This window comes from Bacillus rossius, chromosome 3 (genome assembly GCF_032445375.1).
Source record: "Bacillus rossius redtenbacheri isolate Brsri chromosome 3, Brsri_v3, whole genome shotgun sequence".
NCBI classification, from domain to species: Eukaryota; Metazoa; Arthropoda; class Insecta; order Phasmatodea; family Bacillidae; genus Bacillus; species Bacillus rossius.
Window position 1 is genome coordinate 110,904,280 of NC_086332.1, and position 22,492 is coordinate 110,926,771.

The window sequence follows — 22,492 nt, forward strand, 5'->3', positions numbered from 1 at the left end:
GAGTGTGATTGTTTGGAGCAAAGTATTTGTGCAGTATTAACAGATCACAGTGCCCCAAAGTAACTAATAACTACGCTAGGAAAGAGATCCTGAAGAGGTTGTTGCAAATACATTCAGAGGTTTTGAATGGGGAAATTAAGCATTTAGAAGCTAACCTTACTCTTAAACTGCTGGTATTTTTAAAGGTTAGGCAGGCAGCTATGCTCCGAGAGAGAAGGTGGAGCAGGAGCTGGTATTCTTGGAACAGCTACAAATCTTAGAGAAAGTGGAATACACCAACTGAGCTAGCCAAATAGTGGTAGTACTGAAAATAAATGGCGAGATTAGGTTATGAGCAGATTTGAATACCACGGTAAGTGGAGCTCACATGTCAGTCTTTGCCATGTATTGAAGATATTTTGACCTCCCTGGAAAATGGTGAAGTGTTTCATGTGTTAGACTTATTAAATGCTTACCAACAGCATTATGGAAAAGGGATGACAAGAGTTGGTAACAGTGAATATGCACAGGGGTTTGTATCAGTATCGTGGCCTGGCTTTGGGCCCATCAAGTGCGCCAGGTATATTTCAAGTGATAATGGAGCAGATTTTGCAATTCTTCGGGTATTAGCATATTTTTGATGACATCCTTATCACTGCTAGGTCAACTGGAGACTGTGCACACACTTTGGAAGCAGTATTATAGATGCTTCAAGAGTTTGGACTAAGGGCAAGGAAAGAAAAACTCCATTACTTGGAGAGAGAAGTTAAGTTCTTGGGGTACATCCTTGCAGGACAGGTATCATGCCAATGAAAGAGTTGCAAGAAGCCGTAAAGCACCATTGCCATTTTCAGTGTCTCAGCTTATTTAGAGTTGATAAATTTCTATGACAATTTTGTTCCCTATGTCTGGTAGATTAAAACCACTGTAAAACTTGCTGGTTCAAGGAGTGGCATGGGTCTAGAACAGGGAGTGTCAGGAGCTGTTTGAGGAGAGTAAATGGTGGATCCTGCAGGCTCCAGTGTTCGTTGCTCCGTTCAAGCGGGTGGTAATGTCAAGTGATGCCTCCCAGTATGAGGTGGGGGCAATTTTAGCGCACAAGATGCCAGATGGTTCCGAGTGACCCATATGTTTTGCTTCAAAAACACTGTCCAAGGCAGAACAAAAGGGGGCTTTGAGCATTGTATTTGCTTTGAAAAAGTTTCATAAATATCTGTACGTCAGTCCTTTCGCACTATATACAGATCACCTTTCCCTAACCACAATTTTTTCCCCTACAAAAGCTGTTCCAGCTATAGCAGCCACTCAGTTGAAGCATTGAGCATTGCTGCTGGTGGAGGGGGAGGGGGCTATGAGCCTTGATACAGTGCTGCAAACTGTTATTAGGCACACCACGGATGATTGGCCACACCAGGACAGTGAGCCCAGCTTGAAGTCGTGTATGCTCAGGAAGGATTAACTGGTAGTGGCTTATCGTGGGGAGACCAGGTGGTTCCTCTGGAACTCACAGCTAGATTGTTACAGTTGCTTCATGGCAGTCATACAGAAGAGCTGTTGGGAATAAGGTTGGTTTGGTGTCTAGATTTTGATAGCAAAGGGCAGGGAGAACAGCAATAGATTCTAAGTTTGATAAACGTTGACTCTAAATTGGTAGAGGTGTGGCAGATGCAAAGCATGACTGCAAAGAAAACCATTGAAAAGATACGTTCAGTCCTAGGGGCTTATGAATTGTCAGAAATGTTGGTGGTGGATAATGGGCTTCAGTTACGTTAGGAGGAATTTGCTCATACTTCAGTTAACACCTCCTTTTCACCCTCAGTCTAATGGGGCAGCAGAAAGAATGGTCCAAGTGGTAAAAATGGTGCTCTTGTAACAGGGGATTCAGGACAGCCTTCAAACTAGCACTCAGCTGCTTCAGCAGGTGGTGGATAGTTAATTGGTTGTATGCCTATCACAATACACCCCATACAACCACAGGGCAGACAGACTCCAGCTGAAATGTTTTTGAAATGGAAGCCATTCACCAGGCTTCAATCAGTGCAGCCTTCCCTGCCATAGTACCAGGAAGGTAGAGGTAACAGACCAAAGGGCAGTTATGAAACATCTACTGGAGGTGACAGATAATGTGATAGTAAAAAGTGTACAAGTGGAATGGCTACAGTGGTTTCCTGGTTGCATTGTAGAAGTGGTGGGTCCAGTCATTTACAGGGTTAAGGGTTTTTGTCACAAAGACCATTTAGGGTGGAGTTTCTTGCAAGAAGGCTATTAAAGATTCAATTTAGAGGGTGCGAAATGTGTCTCAGAGGGCAGTTGTCCCGGAGAATTAGGGTGGGTGGGGGCACAATGTAAGGAAAATTAGCCAAGAAAAACTCTGTTTAGAGGGCATGAGAGAGCAAGGTCTCCCTCTGGAAGTACTGGTTAGAGAGTTGAGGAGGAGGGTTTCAAAGGTTTTGAAACTACATATTATCTTCTGCTTCAGATCAGGATGAGCCTCTCAGACATAGTGGAAGGTTGAAGCATCTTCCTAATTGTGGGGATTTATAGGAGAAAGGGGGGAGGGGGCACTGCTAATGTTTTCGAGACATTAAACTAGGGACAAACTGTGTGAGTATTTTTATAAATTAAGGATTATGAAATGTAGTGTAGGAATGTTGGTAGGCAGTTATTGACAACAGTGTAAATAAACTATGAACCTTGAATGAAATACATAACAGAAACTAAGTCTCCAACAAGCAAAGCGAGTGTGTATGTGTTTGTGAATGTACAAATTGCTTGTTTAATGCCAAATATAAGGTACCATTATTAACTGTTAAAGATACAATCAAACGTTTTTGAGTTGGTAGCACTAGTAAGTTTTGTTTTGTTTATGAGTGAAGAGGGACGAGAATAAGATGTATAAAAGGAAGAAGAAATACATGTTGTTTCTGTGATATTAAGTCTTTTAATATGTAATTCGCGCCCTAAAAGATTAATAACATTAATATTAACACTTGGTTTCTGATTTTGTAAAGCCAATTTTTTTGTTTGTTTGTTTATTTGTTTGTTAGTGACAGAAGACAGGCAGAAAACCTCCAGGAGGCATAAATTGACACAATGTTGTTTGACATATGCCATTGCTGGTTCGCCCAAAAAATTAGGTTAGTTCTTCCCAATTGCATAAAACATTAATGAATGGTTTAGAGTTTATTATTCACAAATGAAGTATAAAAAAGAGATAAAAATGTAACATGATTAGCTTTTACAGCTCTTTTTGTGAATGATTATTTACTGTGTTAAAATAAATTAGTCTGAGCCAAGATATGCACTTCATAAACTCCGTCCTTTTTTACAGGAAAAAAAAGTATTAAATATGAGTTATGAATTCCAGCTAGTTCCGCCAATCATTATAGTATCAACATCTGGTTCTTACAGGCAAAGGCTGACACTAAGAGAGATACCTGTCCAGCCCTAATTTCTCTACAAGCTGATAACTGTGTACATAAATATTTCCAGTGTCTGCCATGTCTGCATTGCACACCCAACAAGGTTCTGGTAAATTGATTATGAATACAGTAGGTCCTACTACAGCAACACATTATATCACAGAAAACTGATACATTATTATTATTATTATTATTATTATTATTATTACCACCAATCAAACCTACAGAAGTGAAATTTTCCCAACAGAACACTAGGTTAAAACCACCTAAATTTAGTCATAGTTCGTAAAAAAAAATGTTTGAATGGAACTGTTTAATTATTACTATTTACATAATATTTTGTAAGCTAACTATGCACTGGCTAGGTTACTGAAGTAAAAATCACTTTGTAGAAATTACAACACCAAAAAACATGGGCACATCTTAACAAACTTATGTGCAAGAATTTCTAGCCAGTGGCAAATATTTAAAACCCATTCACGAAAAAGAAATACAGTTTTAACAGCCCCTACTTCCTTCTCAACATTTATTGAGCTATTAAAACACTACAAATCAAATGATCCACCCAATACCAATTAAATTTTAATTTTTTCAAAGGTTGCTTGGAAATCAACCAAGATTTTGAATGTATATTGGTATTTTTTGTTATTCATACACAATTAAAAATTAATTAGTACATAAAATTGTTACAATAGAATTGTTCTAGAACGTTCATGAATTTTTAGTTTTATTTGGGAAGGAACTGCCAACATAAATGCACCTTAAGTACTTGCAAATAGGACAAATGTTCGTCTGTAAATGAGTGAGTAATATCACAATTTTGTGTTTCATCCAGTTAGACACTAAAGTTTCCAAAAAAAAGTACTTATTTCTAAACAAATTTATTAAAAAATATAGTATATTAACTTTTATCTGCTGTTGTGGATGTAAATTTGGGTTTATTTCATGACTAAGCTCCAAGAATGGTCTCAAGCTTTCACAGATAACGCAGTCTCGTTATCAACACTTAGAGTTTTCAGCAACATAACACAGTGTCAAATAATTTACACTTTCCACTAATGCTAGTATTACAACCTTTTGACTACTATCTACAATAATTACCACATAATTTTCAACAAAATCAATGTTGTATGTGATGTACCTTTAGGTCGTAGCACCGGTGGGTACAATGTAGCGCCTGTGGAATCAGTTGGAAAGATAACAATACTATAATCATAAATGTCTGGAATCAGATAAAACAAGTAAAATAAAAGCTACACAGCTGGAGCAAAACAGAAGTAAACAAAAACTGTCAACCATCAAATAAAACTACAAACACTCATAACAGCCGAAAAGCAAGGCATGCTTAACAGTTAAAAAAAAAAAAAAAAAAAACAATAACACTTATAGCAAGATTAGACTAAGAAACTGTAGTACTTGGCACTAGAACTTATTTAATCCTGTAGAATTCAATCAAACAATCTGTAATGGGAATCTATGTCCATATATAACTTAAGATAGAAAGTGTCTATGAAAAATATTTAAGATTATTTTCTTTCAAAATTGTCCATAAGAACGTTTACATCTTATAAAAGCCACCAACACAAAGGCTAAAATGTACCAATTGCTTTTTCCATACTTCTTCATAAACTGTGAATGATTTTTTTTATGCCTAGTATTAGTGTTATTGCACTACTCTCTAATACTCTCTTTTCAACTACCCTTTGTACTCTACATTCTTGTCTCTCTCTGCCTTCACCTCTTCGCTTATTCCCAAATTCTTAACATGTCAGTGCATTCTAATCCTAGTCCACCTGGCCAACTGGTATGTGACATGATTCTACAGATTCAACTGTAATTATTCCCTGCACTCCCCATAGACCTCAGTTTCTATAAAAATAATTTACCTGTAATTTAAGCTGCACTTAAATTTTAAGTACACTAAACCACAGAAAAACAAACAGAATGTGTTCTATGATATGTTTCGTAAAACAACTTTTTTTGTAATTAAGTGAGGACCAAATTTTAAACTTTGAGGACTCTTAAACAAACTGTACTAAAGCTGCTCATCTTACCAAACAAAACTATATCCTATGCAAAAAATACAAAATTATTATTTATTCAAAACTATTGTATATGCTCCTATATTGAAATGTTCTGAGTGACATAATTAACAGCTATTCAAGTGTGACCGCTAACTAGAACAAAAATTCTGGAAACCTATACCTCATCCTCAACTAACAATAGTGCCAGACAGAGCTGTAATATAAAATTTCCAAGATTGCAATTTGAAAATTACACCATATTTTCAAACCAAATTGGATTCTACAAAATCATCAACCCATTAATGTTGAAAGATATAAATATTTCTTCAAATAAATTATTTGCTTTTTGATTGTTAACTTGTTCAAGAAATAGTACCAAGTACCACATTTGTTATGAAAAACTAATAGCATGCAAATAAAATATAACAATACACAAATACACAGAAAACCAAAATATTTACAGACCAAACTGACGTAACACAAAAATCTGCACGCTATGTTGGTTAACGATGCACCATGCAGACTGCAATCAAAATTAATAATCAAAAAATGTCTCAAATACTTGACTCTGCACTCAGCGAACTGGCTGCTTCCTGCTGAAAAGATACTAAGCACTTGTCAGACAACATCGAATGGATTCTGATTCACCACATGGCCATGGTGAAAAAAGTCAAAGAAAAAAACCAATTCCATACATCAACTTCATAAGCTTTGGTTTGTAACAATGATACCAACAGGAATTTGTGCAAACTGTGGTGCCTTTAAATAATGATACTTAAATCAAGAACAGATAATAAAAAGGTAGACAGTAGAAAATATTTCATACATAAACACACACCTAGGAGGTAGTAACAAATGTGTTAACTCCTTATTCAATTTACTTTTAATTTTTGTGTTTAATGAGTTTTTTGTTGTAATTTTAATAAAGATGCATCTTTTCTGGACTCAAATTGGTTGTTTGAAAATGAAAATTACTCTATGGTAGATCACACTAACTTACAATAAATTTTTTACTCCATTTCTTTACAGGAATAACCTCATAAACCATGAGTGAAAATAGGGCAGAAAGTGCATCAGTATGGATATGGAGGTTAAAATAAAGTGTGTAGCAAGGACTTTATAACAGGGGTGATAATTTTTTTAATCAGCCTGCCAAACATTTATAGATTGTAGCTCTTAGTTGTTTTCAGACTTACATTTGTAGCCTAAAATGTGCTATTTAAAAACAAATTAACTAATCAACAACTTCCAAAGCAAATATTATACATATTTTGGAATTTTGTTGGGAGCACATACCCAATATCCTTCCATAGACTTCAATCACCACAGGAACATGATTTTCAAGAAAAAAATATTGATTTGAATTACAAGAAAAAATAAAAATTTAAATGTGAATATATAAAACATTCCAGTTAAATCATGATATAAAACAAGTTTTAATGCAGAAAAAGTTTCAAATAATATTTAATAAATTTCCTACTTCAACACATATCTATGTTGTTTTATTATGTCATGCAACCAATAAATTGTCTTTACCTAGAGAGTACTCAGCTTCACAAAAACTACAATTATCGGAGTAAAGTGATATTTCAATGCAAAATATAATTATTTTTTTGTGCGTTCAGCACAATGAGACTATTTTTTGAAAATCTCTATATGTAAATATATACTGCCCGTAGATTGTTCGTCCATGAATACTTTATGATTATTTCCTTGGTAATGGAAAACATACAAGGAAAAAAATATATATATACATATAAAATTTGGATTTGATGGCAACATTTTCAAAATTTAGGAAATAATTAATTGAAAACGAACCTTTGTATACACGCAAACGTTACTTACATGTACAGACCAAAAAATTTCAAGAATTCGTCTGGAGTCAGGGTAGAATAAAAAGTCCTATATGTGCTCAACCCATGTTTGCTTTTCCATTGGCTGATTTATTAGTATGTAAATTTTTTTATCCATTTTAATCAATACTACATTATTAGCTTACTTCTCTCTTTCCTGGGCGTAATTGGCTTACAGTCGCAGAGAAGAGTAGCCAAAAAAACTACAGTTTATTCATATACAGCGGAAGAGTAAAATGTTTGAATTTTAGCTTACAACCAAAAGAATATGCAAATTTTTCATATCGCTACTTATAAGCATATCCGGACTGATAGTACTGGCTGTGATTTGATTCACACTGTTTTTAATTTTTCATGCCTGTTTCAGGTAAAAGATGGTCAAACAAATTAAGGTCTGGTACCCAACTTTGTTTTGTCTAATATGGCCATCTGTCAGTCTGGCATAAGCTTATAGTTTATAAAAGGAAAAATATATAAAGTTTCCATGTTCACACAATATGTAACTCTGCAGAAATAATTTAAGAGTAGGAATGCCAATGGCTAAAATGAATATCATAAAAATTTCAAAGGCATAGGCAGGCTAAAGTTGTTTAGAGCTGGTCAAGTATAACGTTACTGTGATTACAAGCAACATGTAACTGAAATTTTGTGCAAATTTATACTGATAAATGGAGACAATACACTGTAATGTTTGTTTTTGTAAATTGAACTGAAATATGTAATCACGTAAAATCACATATATTTGTAATTTGTACATTTACACTAAAGCAAATTATTGCTATAAAACCTTTTTTCGCAGTAACACCATTATTGGATTCTTGCCTGGGCATTTATGCTTTATGTTGTCACAGTTCCTACATTAGTTAAAATTATTTGTAAACCGTTCCCTGAATAGCTTTCCGGTATTAACTCTGGGCATGAATAAGCAGAATAAAACAGAATAAAATACAATTGTTGAATATTTTATATCTTTTCCATGGTTTAAATATTAATACTTGTAAAAACCATCAGTCAAAATTTAAAATTATGTGTCAATTTTCACAAGTGTGACAAAAATTATTCAGTATTGTTTCTAAAACCCTATTTCATTAATGCAAAAATAACCACAGCAAGGTGTCGTAAAAATTGCAATATTTTTCTTGTAACACAACAAAATATTTTGTGGCAACTGGTTTTCAAAAAAAATCTTTTGTAAAAGTACAAACCATTTTTTCCAGTGTAAGAAATATTGTCACGTTTCAGAATATTTCGGTAAAGCCGCTTGTAAATTTCTGTATTTCTTAGCGCAGGCTGGTTGGGTGTCACCACAGCTGCACGGTGGCACCACTCGGAAACTGGAGCACTTGGTGGGTGTGGGCCGTGATTGCACTGACGCCAACGTATGGCTAGCTCGGCCGTGTGTCCGGCGCTGCCTCGTGCTGATGTTTCTGGGTCGCTCTGTGGTGAAACGGGAGGCTTTGTCCCTCGGAGCGCGAGCGACGTCTGTGCCCTGATTGCTAAATTTGGGTACGGCAGGCCGAATCCTTCTGGAAGGGGGAGCTAGGCTTTTAAGTGCGAGTGAGTGGGAGCCTCGGGGCTCACTCCGGCGGTGGTCGGTGGAAACGAGTTCGGGAGTTCGAGATGTAGGGCCTACTGCACGGGCTGTGGCCCCTGATGAAGAATTCAAAGACTTGGGTGAGAACGGAAATCGTAGGTATATGGGACCCCGTTGTCGAAGTAAGCCTCTGTAGTTTAAGACTTTGGCAGTAGGTAATGTGTCCGTTTAAGCTAACTTTAATGCTAGTAAAAGTCTCAGTGAGTAAAGGTCTCTATTGTTCTTTGGTCGTAAGGGTAAGTGTAGCTGGGTTAATGATGAAAAGATTTTAGGTCCCCTAATTTTAACTGTTCTCTATGTAAAGACTCACTGTAAACATCTTATAATTTTGGAAATTTTTATTTTAAATAAATGTTAGTTGTTTGAAACCTAGTGTTAATGATTATTGTTGTTTGAAACCTAGTGTTAATGATTATTTTTATGAACAGCCTTTGGCTCTCATCTCTCTCCAGACATCCTGTATGGCATGTAGAAACTAGATCTATAGAACCGGGTAGGAAAAGTATTTATTTAATTAAGATAATTTATAATGAGTATATACCTCTTGCAAGCAAATACAGAAAGAGATAAGAAAAGTTTAACGAAACCCCCAGTACTGATTTTAGAGTTTATTGTTCCCAAAATTCTATAGTACCTGTCTTATATTTACCTCTATTTATCTGACATATTTTTCTTTTCATAATTTAAACCCCTGTGTCACAATATCAGTTTTCACTCTAATAAATGAATTTTTGATACAAATAACGAACAGCTGATTACTTCAATCTAAAAGTTTGCAGCTAAGAATAAACATTGATAAGTGATACAGAACTCTTGGTGTGCCTTTTCTACTTGCACTTGGCAATTTTATTTATAAACTTGCGTAATAATACGTCTATGTGAGTATTCTGTTCTCATTTGTTTTGAACATTTGAGTACATAGTCATTGTCTTGAAAATTTTTTATAAATATAATTAATATGGCTACTGTTACATTTCTCAATTAATGCCAAATAGTTTAACACAATATTTGCACATATTACAAATAAAAGTTAAAATGGTCTTAATTTTAAAATTCAAAAAACTGTGCATAAAATGAAAAAAGCTACCGAATTGTAAAGAGATCCCGTCACGACTGAGAAAAACCCGCCAGAGTGACGGGGCTAATGCAGGTGCGTGTCGCCCTTGAACATGATAGGAGATTAATTCATGGGATGCACTTATACAAGATTAACCACACTTCTTAACCATTTAGACACGTAGGAAAGAGCACCAGTTTAATTGCCATTAGTTGTAGGATTATTAAAAAAAAAAATGTTAGGTCATCAGCTTCATACTGTCTGAATTACTGTTCCATACGATGTCTGACCGCCCAGGCCCCCAGGGCTCAGCTGGCATTTGAAACCCCTAGCAAGGTACACACCTGCTCTCCTCACTGAGACAGAGCTGGCAACACTGGGTGATTATATAGTTGCTAAAGCAACCTTTTCCCACAGGACAACACCTTCGATCCATCTTCCGTCTCCTTCATATCTCTGTCCGCGATCTCTCACTCTCTGTTTCACCCGAGCACTACCTGACGACCACCGATCATAACCTTGATCTTGAACCTTGCCCTCTTAAATGCTAACAATGAACGTGAAAATGTAAGTAGTGGCCATGTCTGCATGACTACATGTAACTGGGTGAAGCAATGTTTGTACCAGCCCATAGTCTGCACCACGTTGGTAGATGCCCAAAACATTGGCTCAATTGTAGTGTCTGCATTGAGGAAACAGTTTTAAATGACTGTATTTTATGGAAGCGACTGTGTTTAACAATAGAAATTATAATTTGTACTTACTAACCATCATCAGATGTGATCAAGCACCAATTTCGCAATGCTTTTGGAGTGGCAGTATGACAATAGTGAAATAAAAAAGTGACTAACTAAGCCACAGTATGCCATCTCCTGACAGTTTCTAATGTCATGGGTGTATCAGAAAGTTTCAGATCAACACATGTACAAACTAAATTTGCCCAAAGAATAATAGAATCATACTAGTACACTTACATTATAATGCACATATTGGGAAAACCTAAAGCCTATGAACTCTCAAGAATTACGTCGAATAAAATGTGTTGTTGTAACCACGATAATCATAAATGTAATTGTACTTTATTACTAAGAAACTTATTTAGTGCAGCAGAAGTTAAAATAAATATCCTTGTTAATAATTAAGAAAAAGGGGATGTGAAGGTTTTTCTTACAAAATAGACTAAACCTAGGCCAGAATGTTAAATCAGAAACCATTCTCAGAGTCTCATACAGCTGATGGCTACCTTCTTCCTTGCTGGCCACAAAGTCAAGAATATGAAAGAACAAAATAAAGCAATGAAAACGGAAAAGCGGGGAGAAGTTAGTGCAGCGAACACAAGCCAGCCAGACACATTAGAGGACAGGTTGTGCGAATATTCTACAGTCATGGTTCTGACTTTTACTCTCAACGACTGTCAATTTTTTTTAACAACATTCCTTTACAATGGGACTTATTTTTTATGTAATTGTGTCAAGTGATGTTGACAAGGTATTCTCATCTTTCCAACAAATCCAACAAAATGCCACATTAGCATCATGACCAAGGTACATAAATGAGTCCCGTGCAAAGCAAAGCGAACCACCGGCATTCACGTGACGCTGTTTAATGGTTTATTTCGCACAACCCCAGGGCACAAACAGAGCAGCCAGTTGCAAGGAAGGTCTTACCATCATCCGGGGATCGAGGGAAGTCTTTCTCGGAGACGGGAACAGCTGGGAGTGTTCGGGTGATCCCCGCATCTGATACATTGTGTAGGGCAGGCAACACAACAAGATAATTAGTCAAGAGCACAAGAGAGAAACAGAGGGTAGCAAGGCAAGAGAGCTATGCACCACAATGCAGAGTGCGTGACAAGTATACTCCATCACTCTTTCATCTTGCTTCCTCGCACACTCAGAGCACACTTCAGCCACCGCCCACCAGGAGCAGCCAAGTTATCATCACAGAAATGCATTGTTAGCTACCAAATCTTCAGCCCTTCCATGAGAATATAGTCTTGAATGCACAGTGGACACAATCTTTCTACATTTCTAAGTTCACAATCTCTATGTTACCTTTGATTGAATTACTTTTATAGAATACCATCTATTCGTCCTTAAAAATTAGGCAAATCTTCTGCCAAACATATTCCAAAATATTTTTATATAACCGTTTGATTTTAGCTTCCAATATTTAAAACTGAAATAATATATTTTTTTAACTTTCATTTATAACAAACACACTTTTTACAAAAAAAATGGTAAATTAAATTTTTCTTGATGCTTCACCATCACTGCCAAAGTTAAAATGATCAGTGGTCAAAATATTATAGGAGATTTTAATGTTACGTATCAAAGTAATTGGATGGTTCACAATCTTTTCAACTCAAAGGTTTCAAGCAATTTTTAAACACTCTCAAGGACTGTTTAAATATTTTTTTAAAGGGCTATTAAGTAACTATTCTGCTTGTTTAGAAGTTTTGTACATTAAAAGTTGATCTCCCATTTTCATGAAATTCATGTAAACAAAAAAAAGGTATCTGAATACTAATTTGAAAAATATTTGACAGAAGATTAAAAAATTGAATTATTTATAAACTGATTGAAAATGTTGATTAGGCAATTTTTTTCTACCTTAGACAATTATTTAAAATCACTAGAAAAAATTAACTACCATAAAAATATAGAAAACATATTTTCACATAAATAATACCTTATAAATTACACATTTAAACATTTAAAGCTTTAGCTTCACAAAACTATGCTATAAATACAAATTTGTTTTAAGCATTCCATGTTTGTTAACATGTGTTTGCTTAGAAATCTACATACAGTGAAGCATGAACTATCCAAACTAATAGGTAACTGGGTGTGTTCTGATAAACAATATTTCGGAGATAACCAATTTTTTTTTTTGGGGGGGGGGGGGGGGGGGGGGGATCATACTAGGGTTATATGAGCACAGTGATAATAAACACAAATATTTATATATTTTGTAATACAATGCCCACACAAGAACTAATATGTAAACAAATTGCAGTACACAAAAAAACACATAAACACAGGAACAATGAAACAAAGAATCAATTATGTAAGGAATAAAATGATCAAAGAAATCTGCAGAAAACTAAAAGTACCATAGGTCTACATACATTTTAAGAAAAGAAGTACAAAATTTTCTTTTACTTCAGAGACGATGCTCTTTTTCTTGGTTCTAAATCTCTTAAACGTTTTAATAAAAACAGTTTATTAGAATCACGCTCTTCTTGTTGATCCGACCACTTCAAGGCTGTCTCTAGGCACTGAAAAGGTTCCTCAGTGGATGGTTCCTTTTTAACTCGTTCTCCGTCACTAAACTCCTCCTTGTCGTCATAGTCTTCTGAAGGGCTTTGGTCTCCCATGAGAGTAGCAAGGATTTCACTGTCTGTCAATACTTGGTAGTTAAAACATCACATTTGAGCCATTCTTGAAGGTTTTCCTGCCGATTCTTTAATGAACTCAGCCAGTTCTGAAACAAATTCACTGTTCTGTGGCTCCTCAAGTGCAGTGGTAGAGTCATAGAGTCATCTGATGGAAGAGACTTATTCCAAGCTTTAGCAAGGGTTGTGTGCTTGACGGAGGCCTAAGCTTCTGCCATGTACACAGCATCCTTCAAATTTATTTCTTTGTACAACTGTTGAATAGCTTTTTCATTTTCCTGCCCAATTAGAACCATGTACAGCAATGATTTTCTGTAATATTGCTTGAAGGTTTCAATAACCACCTGGTCCATTGAGTGGAGGACTGAAGTTACGTTTGGAAGCAAAAAAAAACAACATTAAATTTGCCATTTTCTCTTTCCAATGAAATATTTGGTGGATAACTTGGGGCATTATCAATCAACAACAAAACATCTCCAGAATTCCCAGTTACACGCTGATGCTTTTTAACTTCAGGAATAAATATGTTGTTGTACCATTCTACAAAAAAGTTTGTATCCATCCATGACTTGTTTTGATTCTTATTAATGACTGGCTATTTTTTTATCCCCTTAAAGCAACGCAGATATTTAGTTTTTCCCATGAGAAACAAAGGAAGCCTATGTGACCCGTAACATTCCCACATACCAGAGCATTAATCCGTTGTCCTACTAGGGATGTAAGGGAACGAACACATTAAATGTCGGAGTGGGCGCCACCACGTGATGTGGGCACGTGGACCCGGCGGAGACTCCCTTCAGGGTGTGACGTGACCCGTGTAGGGCTAGGCCCGGTTCCCTTAGCACGCGATATCGTTACAGTGGGCTCTTACGGCGTCCCACACGCCTCGAGGTTCAGGAGCAGGGACACGTGGTCACTCAACTAAAAATCACACGTTCGCCGTACTCCTTTTATTTCAGCAACGTTACAACACGTCTCCAATCGCGCTACACCTACATACACTATGAAACTGTTAATAACGCCAACGGCGGGAGAGAATAAGTTTACAGGCTGACCAGGTCACCTCGTGGCCTGGCCTCGTTAGTTTAGGATGCAAATCGTGATTAAATGTCAGAATTGAACTTAAATATTTATTAAAACGAGTCGGCCACCCGGAGTAGGCCTCGCAGATACAAAAAGGGTTTAAGAATGATAAAAAGTCCGGCGGATGTTAAAAGATCAGTTGATTAAGAAAAATATGAAGTTGCGAGGTGCTCACCAAGCGCCCTACCCCGGGTGACGAACGGAAGCGACTGAAGAGGCCAGGGCAGCATGGCGGTTGGAAAGCGCTGGATTTACCGTTAGTCTATTCTGTTATTTATTAATACATATTTTAACTAAAACAAATACACTAAAAATTCTATAATAAAATTATACCAAGGTTTCCTTAATTATTTAAGTTGAGTATTGATTATTTTAATTAGGAATATGGTTCAAACTGGTTGCGGGTAGTTCCATTGCCTGCCGCATGGGGCGCTGCACCGTCCTTACCAACTAGCACTTAAAACATAAACACTTAGGGAATATTATTTAAAGAAAAGACAGTTAGGTAAACCTAAAAATTGAATAATAAAATAAAAGGGGTCGTGGCACAGACTTTACTCCCGCCTCTTGTTGGCAGCCTCACACGCACACCACACATCTGCACACGGGGCGGAAGTTTGGAAATAGAGGGTGGTGGTGGGAGGAGAGGGAAGGCGACGGCGTGAGGCACATCGGGCTTAAGGAGGGCGTAGCCCCGGTCGACGTCAGCGTTATTTGGCTTTCCTTGAAACCAAGTGCTGAGATTTCATTGTTAGAAACTAGGTATTTTGTCGGCATTTTATTCCAATACAAACCCGTTTCATCTGCATTGTACACATTGATTTTTTGTAGCGCTCCATATATATACACACACACACACACACACACACACACACACACACACACACACACACACACACATATACACACACATATATATATACATATACATACATACATATATATATATAAAATTTATTTATTTATCTTTATTTTTGAAAAGTTGAGTTGCTTCAGTATCAGCAAACAGTTTTTCACCTTGGATGTCCAATTCCCTGATTCCATTTGAAACGCATAAGCCAGCCGGAAGTTGCTTTAATATCAGCTTATATTTTAGGTTCTTGTTTGTTTCAAAAGCTTTTTCACAAATCAAAGGGCCACTTATTAGTTTCCTTGGCTACAAATCTGTCTAAGTCCTGATTTTCTGCCATTTACATTGTTTTTCTGTGCAAGCTTCCATATTCACTGTCAAGCACACTTGCAAATTTTGTAATGGCATCACTGTTCTTTTTATTAACTGATATTGTTGCATTTTCAATTCCACACTCATGAGCTAAACTAGATCCACAAACACCATTCTTCAACTGATCTATTATTCTAAGTTTATCAGAAATGCTGACATTCGTTTGGATTCAATAGATGTTTGGATTCCATTGTGTACGGCATGACAAACTGCACTACAAGTCTCACTATCGAAAGCTCCAAGCCACTGACGATGCGACGTTGGTACCGTAAGCCACTCTTGGCAGGGAGGGGAAAACCGCGCCTATGCTAACAATGCTTGCAGCCGCATGCAGAAATTCTGCAGTGCATGGTGCACAAATTTTAATCAATTTTGCCTTCTGGAACATGTTTGTTTAAGCAGTAGTTCTGTTGACCGAGGTTTGGATAGTAAATGCTCCATTGTATTTTAAATGAACAGCTGAACTTCCTGTTTCTACACACTTGATATAACCTTCACCTATTTATTTACTACAGAATTTCTGTAAGAGGACTCAAGTTGATAGCTCTGAAAAGGCCTTTCCTATTTTATAGTTAATGGTAAATGAAGACATAGCTAGCCAGCCACATGGGTCGAGCCCATGAATTTGACTGTTGGATATGCAGCCTATAGCAGCCTAGAAAAGCTCTCTGCAGAGAGATGGTGAAGCAAGGAACCTATAGTACGTATGTACACACCAACATAATAACACCAAAACCAAATTGTATAGATATACTAGTAATTTGTTGGAACCGAAAAATTTTCAAGTGTAAGTATATGCTGTAGAAAATGGAGAGTGAATATTAGGCCTATGCAAAATGCCAACTAAGTGAATGAATTGAAGCTCTTTTTTAATATTCAATTTTTCTTCGTCAGGAAATTTGCTATTCTTTTTATTTGAAGCTTCAGTTGTGATGCAAATCTTCAGGTCTTATGAGAAGCTCTGCATTTGTTGCACATCTTTAAAACATTGGAAGCCTAGTATTTGCTCATAAAAATATTTAGTTTCTTTTTTGTGCTGTATACGTTTTGCTTGAATAAAGTTGGTTACTTAAAAAAAATAAAATGATGGCACTCCTTTTGCTTTTATGAATGATCGATATTAATATTATACACAAGGCCCAATTGGTTAATCACTTAAACAGTTCAAAATCAAACATTACAAATGTTAAACAATTTTTTTTAACTTCAATCCTGTATTTTATAATATCAAATACACTTCACCGAGAACAATATTAACAATTTGATTCAACTTTGCTAATATTTTAAACATTCAATTTTATGTTCGCTTCACATAAAAAACTAGTATTCGCACAGGCCTAGTGAATATGGAAAACAACACTAAGATAGAGGCAAAGGAAATGAAGTTTGCAATTATAATATTCACAAAATTAAGTTGTAAGAAGGAGAGTAGTGAATACATGCAACTATGGGGATTGTGAACTAAGGAAATAGGACTAAAGGTGGTGTGTACTTTAAGGTGTTAGAGACAACAATATGTGATGAGAATGGAGCGTGGACGGAATGAATGAATTGGTTTGACCCCACCGGGGATCAAACCATGATCGCCTCAGCAGGTGGCAAGTGATATAACCACTCGATCATCGAGGCCTCTGGAGATTATGAAAGCCAAAATGATTCACGGCAAGAGGATGGGATGTGGAAGGTTGCCAAGAAGTATTTTACTAATACTGTAGAAAATGAAAATCAAAGTGAACCACGAAAGATATTGGACCATGTTTGAGTACGCGACAAACAGAGCATCTGCAATGTGATGAGTATCAGTAAGGCAGAGGAATAAGGCAGCAATTTACAAGTTCAGAACCATAGACCTGTGATGAGGAAGAATGGATTTTCTCTACAGCACATGGTACTAGCCTCTTGCTTACAGTATGCCAACAGAAATGCAAAAATCAACCAATTTAAACAAAATGGAAAATATGTTTGTTCACACTTGGTATGACAAAATTCCTGTGCTTTTGCAAGAATTATAAAATAAAATTATAATTTGAAGCATATTATATTTTTATACACTATTCACCATATATCACAACTTTGTGCATTGAACTTGGACAAACAAGCTGGCATGAGAGTTTATAAAATCAAGAATGTACCAACTACATGCAACATGGTGGATACAGAATGATGACTGTCAGGCCATGGCCAAATTAAATTTTCTAATACAATTTTAGTACATTTAGAACTGAAATATTCAGTAAATTCTGTTTGTGGTTCAAAAAGTCCTGTTATTTATAACACTGCAATAAAATAATAAATAAGAAAGTTTGGTGGATTATGATAAGGAATTATGAGAAAATTTATAAATAATTCAGTGTTTGTAAGGGGGGGGGAGTGGGGGGGGGGGGGAAATGCCAATGCATGACACCATGACTCATGATTACATTATGACGTTAAATAAAACACAATACTACGCTCATGACTCTAATTCACTTCTTTCAATAACTCAACAAAGATATCTTGAAACTACAATGAGGAGACCCAGAAAAGAAGGAAAATAATGTATTTCAATTCAACTCTGTCTCCCACACTCTGTCCAACTGTGGGCCATCTGCAACAAGGTCATCAGTTCGACAGGTCAGCTACTACGCCTCAGGGCTCAGGCCCGGGTCGCACTTGTGGTCACGTGGGTTCTGGTGGTCGTCTGCACTGCTCAATATCACCTTTTCTAGCCTCACTATGAGAAAGGTTTTCTGGTCGAGGAGGTATTCTTTTTTCCACTCTTTGAGAACATCTTCCAATATTTACTTTCTCTTTCTAGCTTCTCTTTAAGGTCCTGTTGTGGTTATATGTAGCACCATCAGATAAAACCATTAATTTAACAAGCCAAAATCATCTTGGATTCAAGGGCTCAAATTTAAAACGACTCTTATCTCCCCCAAGGTTTCTTCGTCCACTTGTGATACGCCCAGCACCTTTCTTGAGCATCGCTTAGTTTGGCCTTCCATACACTGCCATGAGAAGTGGCAAACTTTCAGGATTTGCAAAATGTAGATTTACACATAAATTAGTGAATGCTGGAATGACATTAGATGTCTAAGGGCCATCAAAAATATCTTTGCTCATATCTGATGCTAATTCCAGATAAATTATAAGTAAATGTGAAGAAAACCAAGTTGCAGAAACTATGTTTGCTGGTTTCAGAATAAAAAAGTAGGTACTATAAGTTGAGGAGCTAATAGTTCAATACTTTTTATAAATATATTAGAGCATATGTTGGTTGTTCAATTGGTTTGCTACACAAACTAATTTTCATTCATTTTAAAATAAACTGTGAGCTACATTGTATGGTTGAAAAACATTGCATTTGAACACAACTGGATAAAATGAGCATGCACATTTAATTTAAACCTATTTAATTTGGATTGCTGTCATAACTTAGAAACAAACAAGACAGAAGTTCCTAAGCCATGACGGTTCTAAGTTATGGCTTTCTAAGTTATGGCATTTCTAAGCCTTGATGGATCTAAGTTATGGCATTCTAAGCAGTATGTTTCTAAGTTATGACCATTCTAATCTGTGTTTTTCTAGGCTGTGATAGTTCTAAGTTATGAAGTTTCTAAGTGTGTGTTTCGGTGTTGTGTGTTTCTAAGTTATGTATTTCCAAATTGTGTGTTTCTAAGTTGTGTGGATCTTGAATGGTAAATTTTCGGTTGTGTGTTTGTGGCGAAGGTTTTCATATGGTCTTTCATTAAGTCCCTACATAGTTCTCCCTTTGACTGCTAGGAGGAGATGAATAACCATCTAGACCACGAGTGCTTCCTGTTGTCGACTTAAAATACTACACTTAAATTAGCCTATATTATTTTTAATGATTTCTAAACAAAAATTACAAATACTTAATTAAATAATCTATTTTAAATTCTGAATATAAATACCAGGGAAATTACGGCTATTAAAATAGTATTTGTGAACCATAAATCCAGAAAACTAGATTTTCAGCAATCCAAATTTACTGGATGGTTTTTAAAACTGGGAACCATACTTTTGGTCTTATTCTTTGTTATAGTGAAAACCTAATTATACTTTATTATTCAAACTGCGTAGTTCAAATAAATATTTTAAAGTTATATAATATTTTGTTTAAATGAGAAAGCTCTGCTAAATTGATCATTTGTGAAGCGGAAAATTATGCATAGTCCAATATTCAATAATAATTGTTGTTCACTGAACTATTATGTGCAATAATATGCATTCATGACAACGGTTAGTAACTGTATTATAACAAATGCCTAACTATGCCATAAAACACAAAAAGATAGCCAATCAAATCACAGCGAAAATATTTTCTTAAGGTCTCGTGCGCAATTCACAATTAAATATAAATATTTTAGTTTAAAAATTGGTCAAAACCAATATATACTTAGTAATATTTTAAGTACGAGCATGTTATGAGTTTGTATGTTTTAAAAATTTGATATTAACAAATTTAATATAAATTTCATAAAAAAATTATATTATATAATTTACTGCAGGACTCCATAATGATGCAAACATATTGAAAATAAAGTATTGAAAAATATGTATATATGTAATAATTTTTTGGTTTCATTATTCGTATAAAGTTCTTATTTAAAAAATTTGTTATGTGTGGGTATGTCTTTTTTTTTTACACTTCATACGGGTTGTCATATGGAACGTAAGCTAGGCTTGGACTATTTAAGAAAACAATGCCAAAAACACATATATGGTTTATAAATTATGTTTCAAAATTATATTTGACATTGCTATAGCAACCAAGCATCATATCTATCATAGTTTGACTCAATTTTGTTTATTCTTTAAGAGAGTCGCTATACTGTTTCTAAGCTTATTGTTACTACAGTAGAGCACCCCTCAACCGTAATTCCCACAAACGGAACTCCCGATATCCGGAACTAATTTTCAAAAAAAAAAAATTAAAAAAATTTAAAATTACAAAACATTTCCGCACTGGAACGAGGCGTTTCTGCTTGTGCCTGACTGTACATGCCTTCTAGGCGCGCGCACGTCTGTCAGAGAGCTAATTACACGTCTGTCAGAGAGCAAGGTAATTATAGCCAGTCTTTCCCGCGCATTGCGTCGACGAGATGCATTAAGTGTTATACTTGTGTATGTGAAATGTAAACTGTGCGTGGCAGTGACTATACACTCTCCCGGAAGTGTGAATCGCTTGCACGTCAACACCGCAGCTGTAGTCCTAATACCTCCCCTGATCCCTCTGTTTCTTCCTCTTTCCTCACGCACGCACCCATCCACAGTGATAAGAAACACGTGCCTGCCAGCTTGCCTGAATGAAGGTCATTCAACCGGCCCGGAGGCCGGCCCTACCGCAACTCCCCTTAACCGGAATTTTCCCATAACCGGAATAGACCTCCCCCCGATGATTCTGGTTGAGGGGTGCTCTACTGTATCCATAATTTATTTGTGTATACACTTAATACTTCAGAAATTTACTTTTAAAGAATTAACTTAGACCTGTTATTCTGAACTCACACATTAACAATTTTGTTTTCATTTTATGTAAGAAAATAGCCTGGAAACAAATTTAAGAAGTTTTTTTAGTAACCATAAAAAATAATGCCTTTCCTTTGATATTTCATAACAATGACTTACAGTGTACTATTGTAGAATTAGTTGTGAATTTTTTTTTGTTGAACAATATGCACGTGCAATATTATATACAAATCTGTCCATGCTTAAGGGCTTCAGTCACTAAAAATTCAACCCAGAAAACTAATTCTCAAGGGTGTATGTAAAAAAAATTAAAAAAAATCATCCTTTATTTCTGCTCCATTGATTGGATATCGCCCATTAACAAATTTGACCGAGATTTTTCAATATGTTTGGAAGTGTATTGTGCATATTTATTGCATAAAAATGTGATTTTAGTTGACTATGGTCTTGAGTTCAATGAACAATAAACAGAAAAACAATATAAAAATTGTTAGCTGGTCTTTCAGTACTTGCCAGTGAGGTGTAAACATGTAACCTCAATAACGAGCCAATTCATGTGTTCTCATGTCACAAATAAACATATAATACGAAACTCGGACACAAAATTTAATGCAGATAACTTTAAAATAATACACAGCGTGATAAATACATAAATGTAAATTGTGTTTTCAACTAAATTTCTTGCCGCAAATCACAGCTAGTTCCGCACCTGCCGCTAGAATTCGCTGCCGGAGCAGTTACGTTGACTATTAAATTATTCGATTTTTAGAGCGAAAGGTTAAACTATATAACTAAACGGCTCAGATAAAAGAAAAAAAACTTGAAAAATACTAAGACCCGGTTTTACTAACAAATCTTAACTAGAAAACCAATTAAATTTAGCTCAAAACAATCTCACAAATCCAATGTTATTATATGTGAGTCCAGTATATCTCCACTGCACCACCTCGCTCCAGATTAACTTTTATACGACGTTTTATACGACTTAAATCTAAATAGAAGCCGTCCACGATAAAAGGACCTACACTTGGATATCGCTCCACCAAAAAATATAATATATTTATTTTATATTTTAGAAGCATATTTTTCTACATCCTCCACCTCTGCACATAATTCTAGCAGAACCTATATTGGCATGCTACTGTATAATTGTTTGTCTGTTTGGCATAGTAGTAGGGAGAGAGTGATTGTTCTGGGACACAGTAAACAAATGGGCGCCATCTTTGTTGTGGCACTGTATGACCACCGGTTTGATTTTGAAACAACAAATAGACATAATTTTTCTGAAGGTCATGCTTAGCAATATTATGTAAAATGGTATTAATAATACATTTTTTTTGTTCTTTTAGGTTATTTATATCAATCATGATGTGTAAAAAAAAAGTGTAC

The 22,492-nt window shown here is 35.7% G+C and overlaps 1 protein-coding gene across 13 annotated transcripts in view; it reads right to left on the reverse strand.

Annotated features, from left to right (window-relative positions):
* Positions 1–22,492, reverse strand: part of LOC134531133 (protein turtle) — a 423,117-nt gene that overhangs the window by 85,694 nt on the left and 314,931 nt on the right. For 6 of the 13 annotated variants that reach the window (XR_010074944.1, XR_010074945.1, XM_063366727.1 and 3 more), the window contains 2 exons: positions 11,597–11,668; positions 4,543–4,623 (listed from right to left, as the gene is read on the reverse strand). Coding sequence is in view for 11 of the 13 variants with exons in the window: in XM_063366727.1 (XP_063222797.1) it covers positions 4,543–4,623; positions 11,597–11,668 (153 nt within the window). In the remaining 2 variants the exon portion in view is untranslated. The remainder of the gene's footprint in view (positions 1–4,542; positions 4,624–11,596; positions 11,669–22,492) is intronic. The other 7 variants (XM_063366729.1, XM_063366724.1, XM_063366722.1 and 4 more) reach the window with 4 other exon arrangements.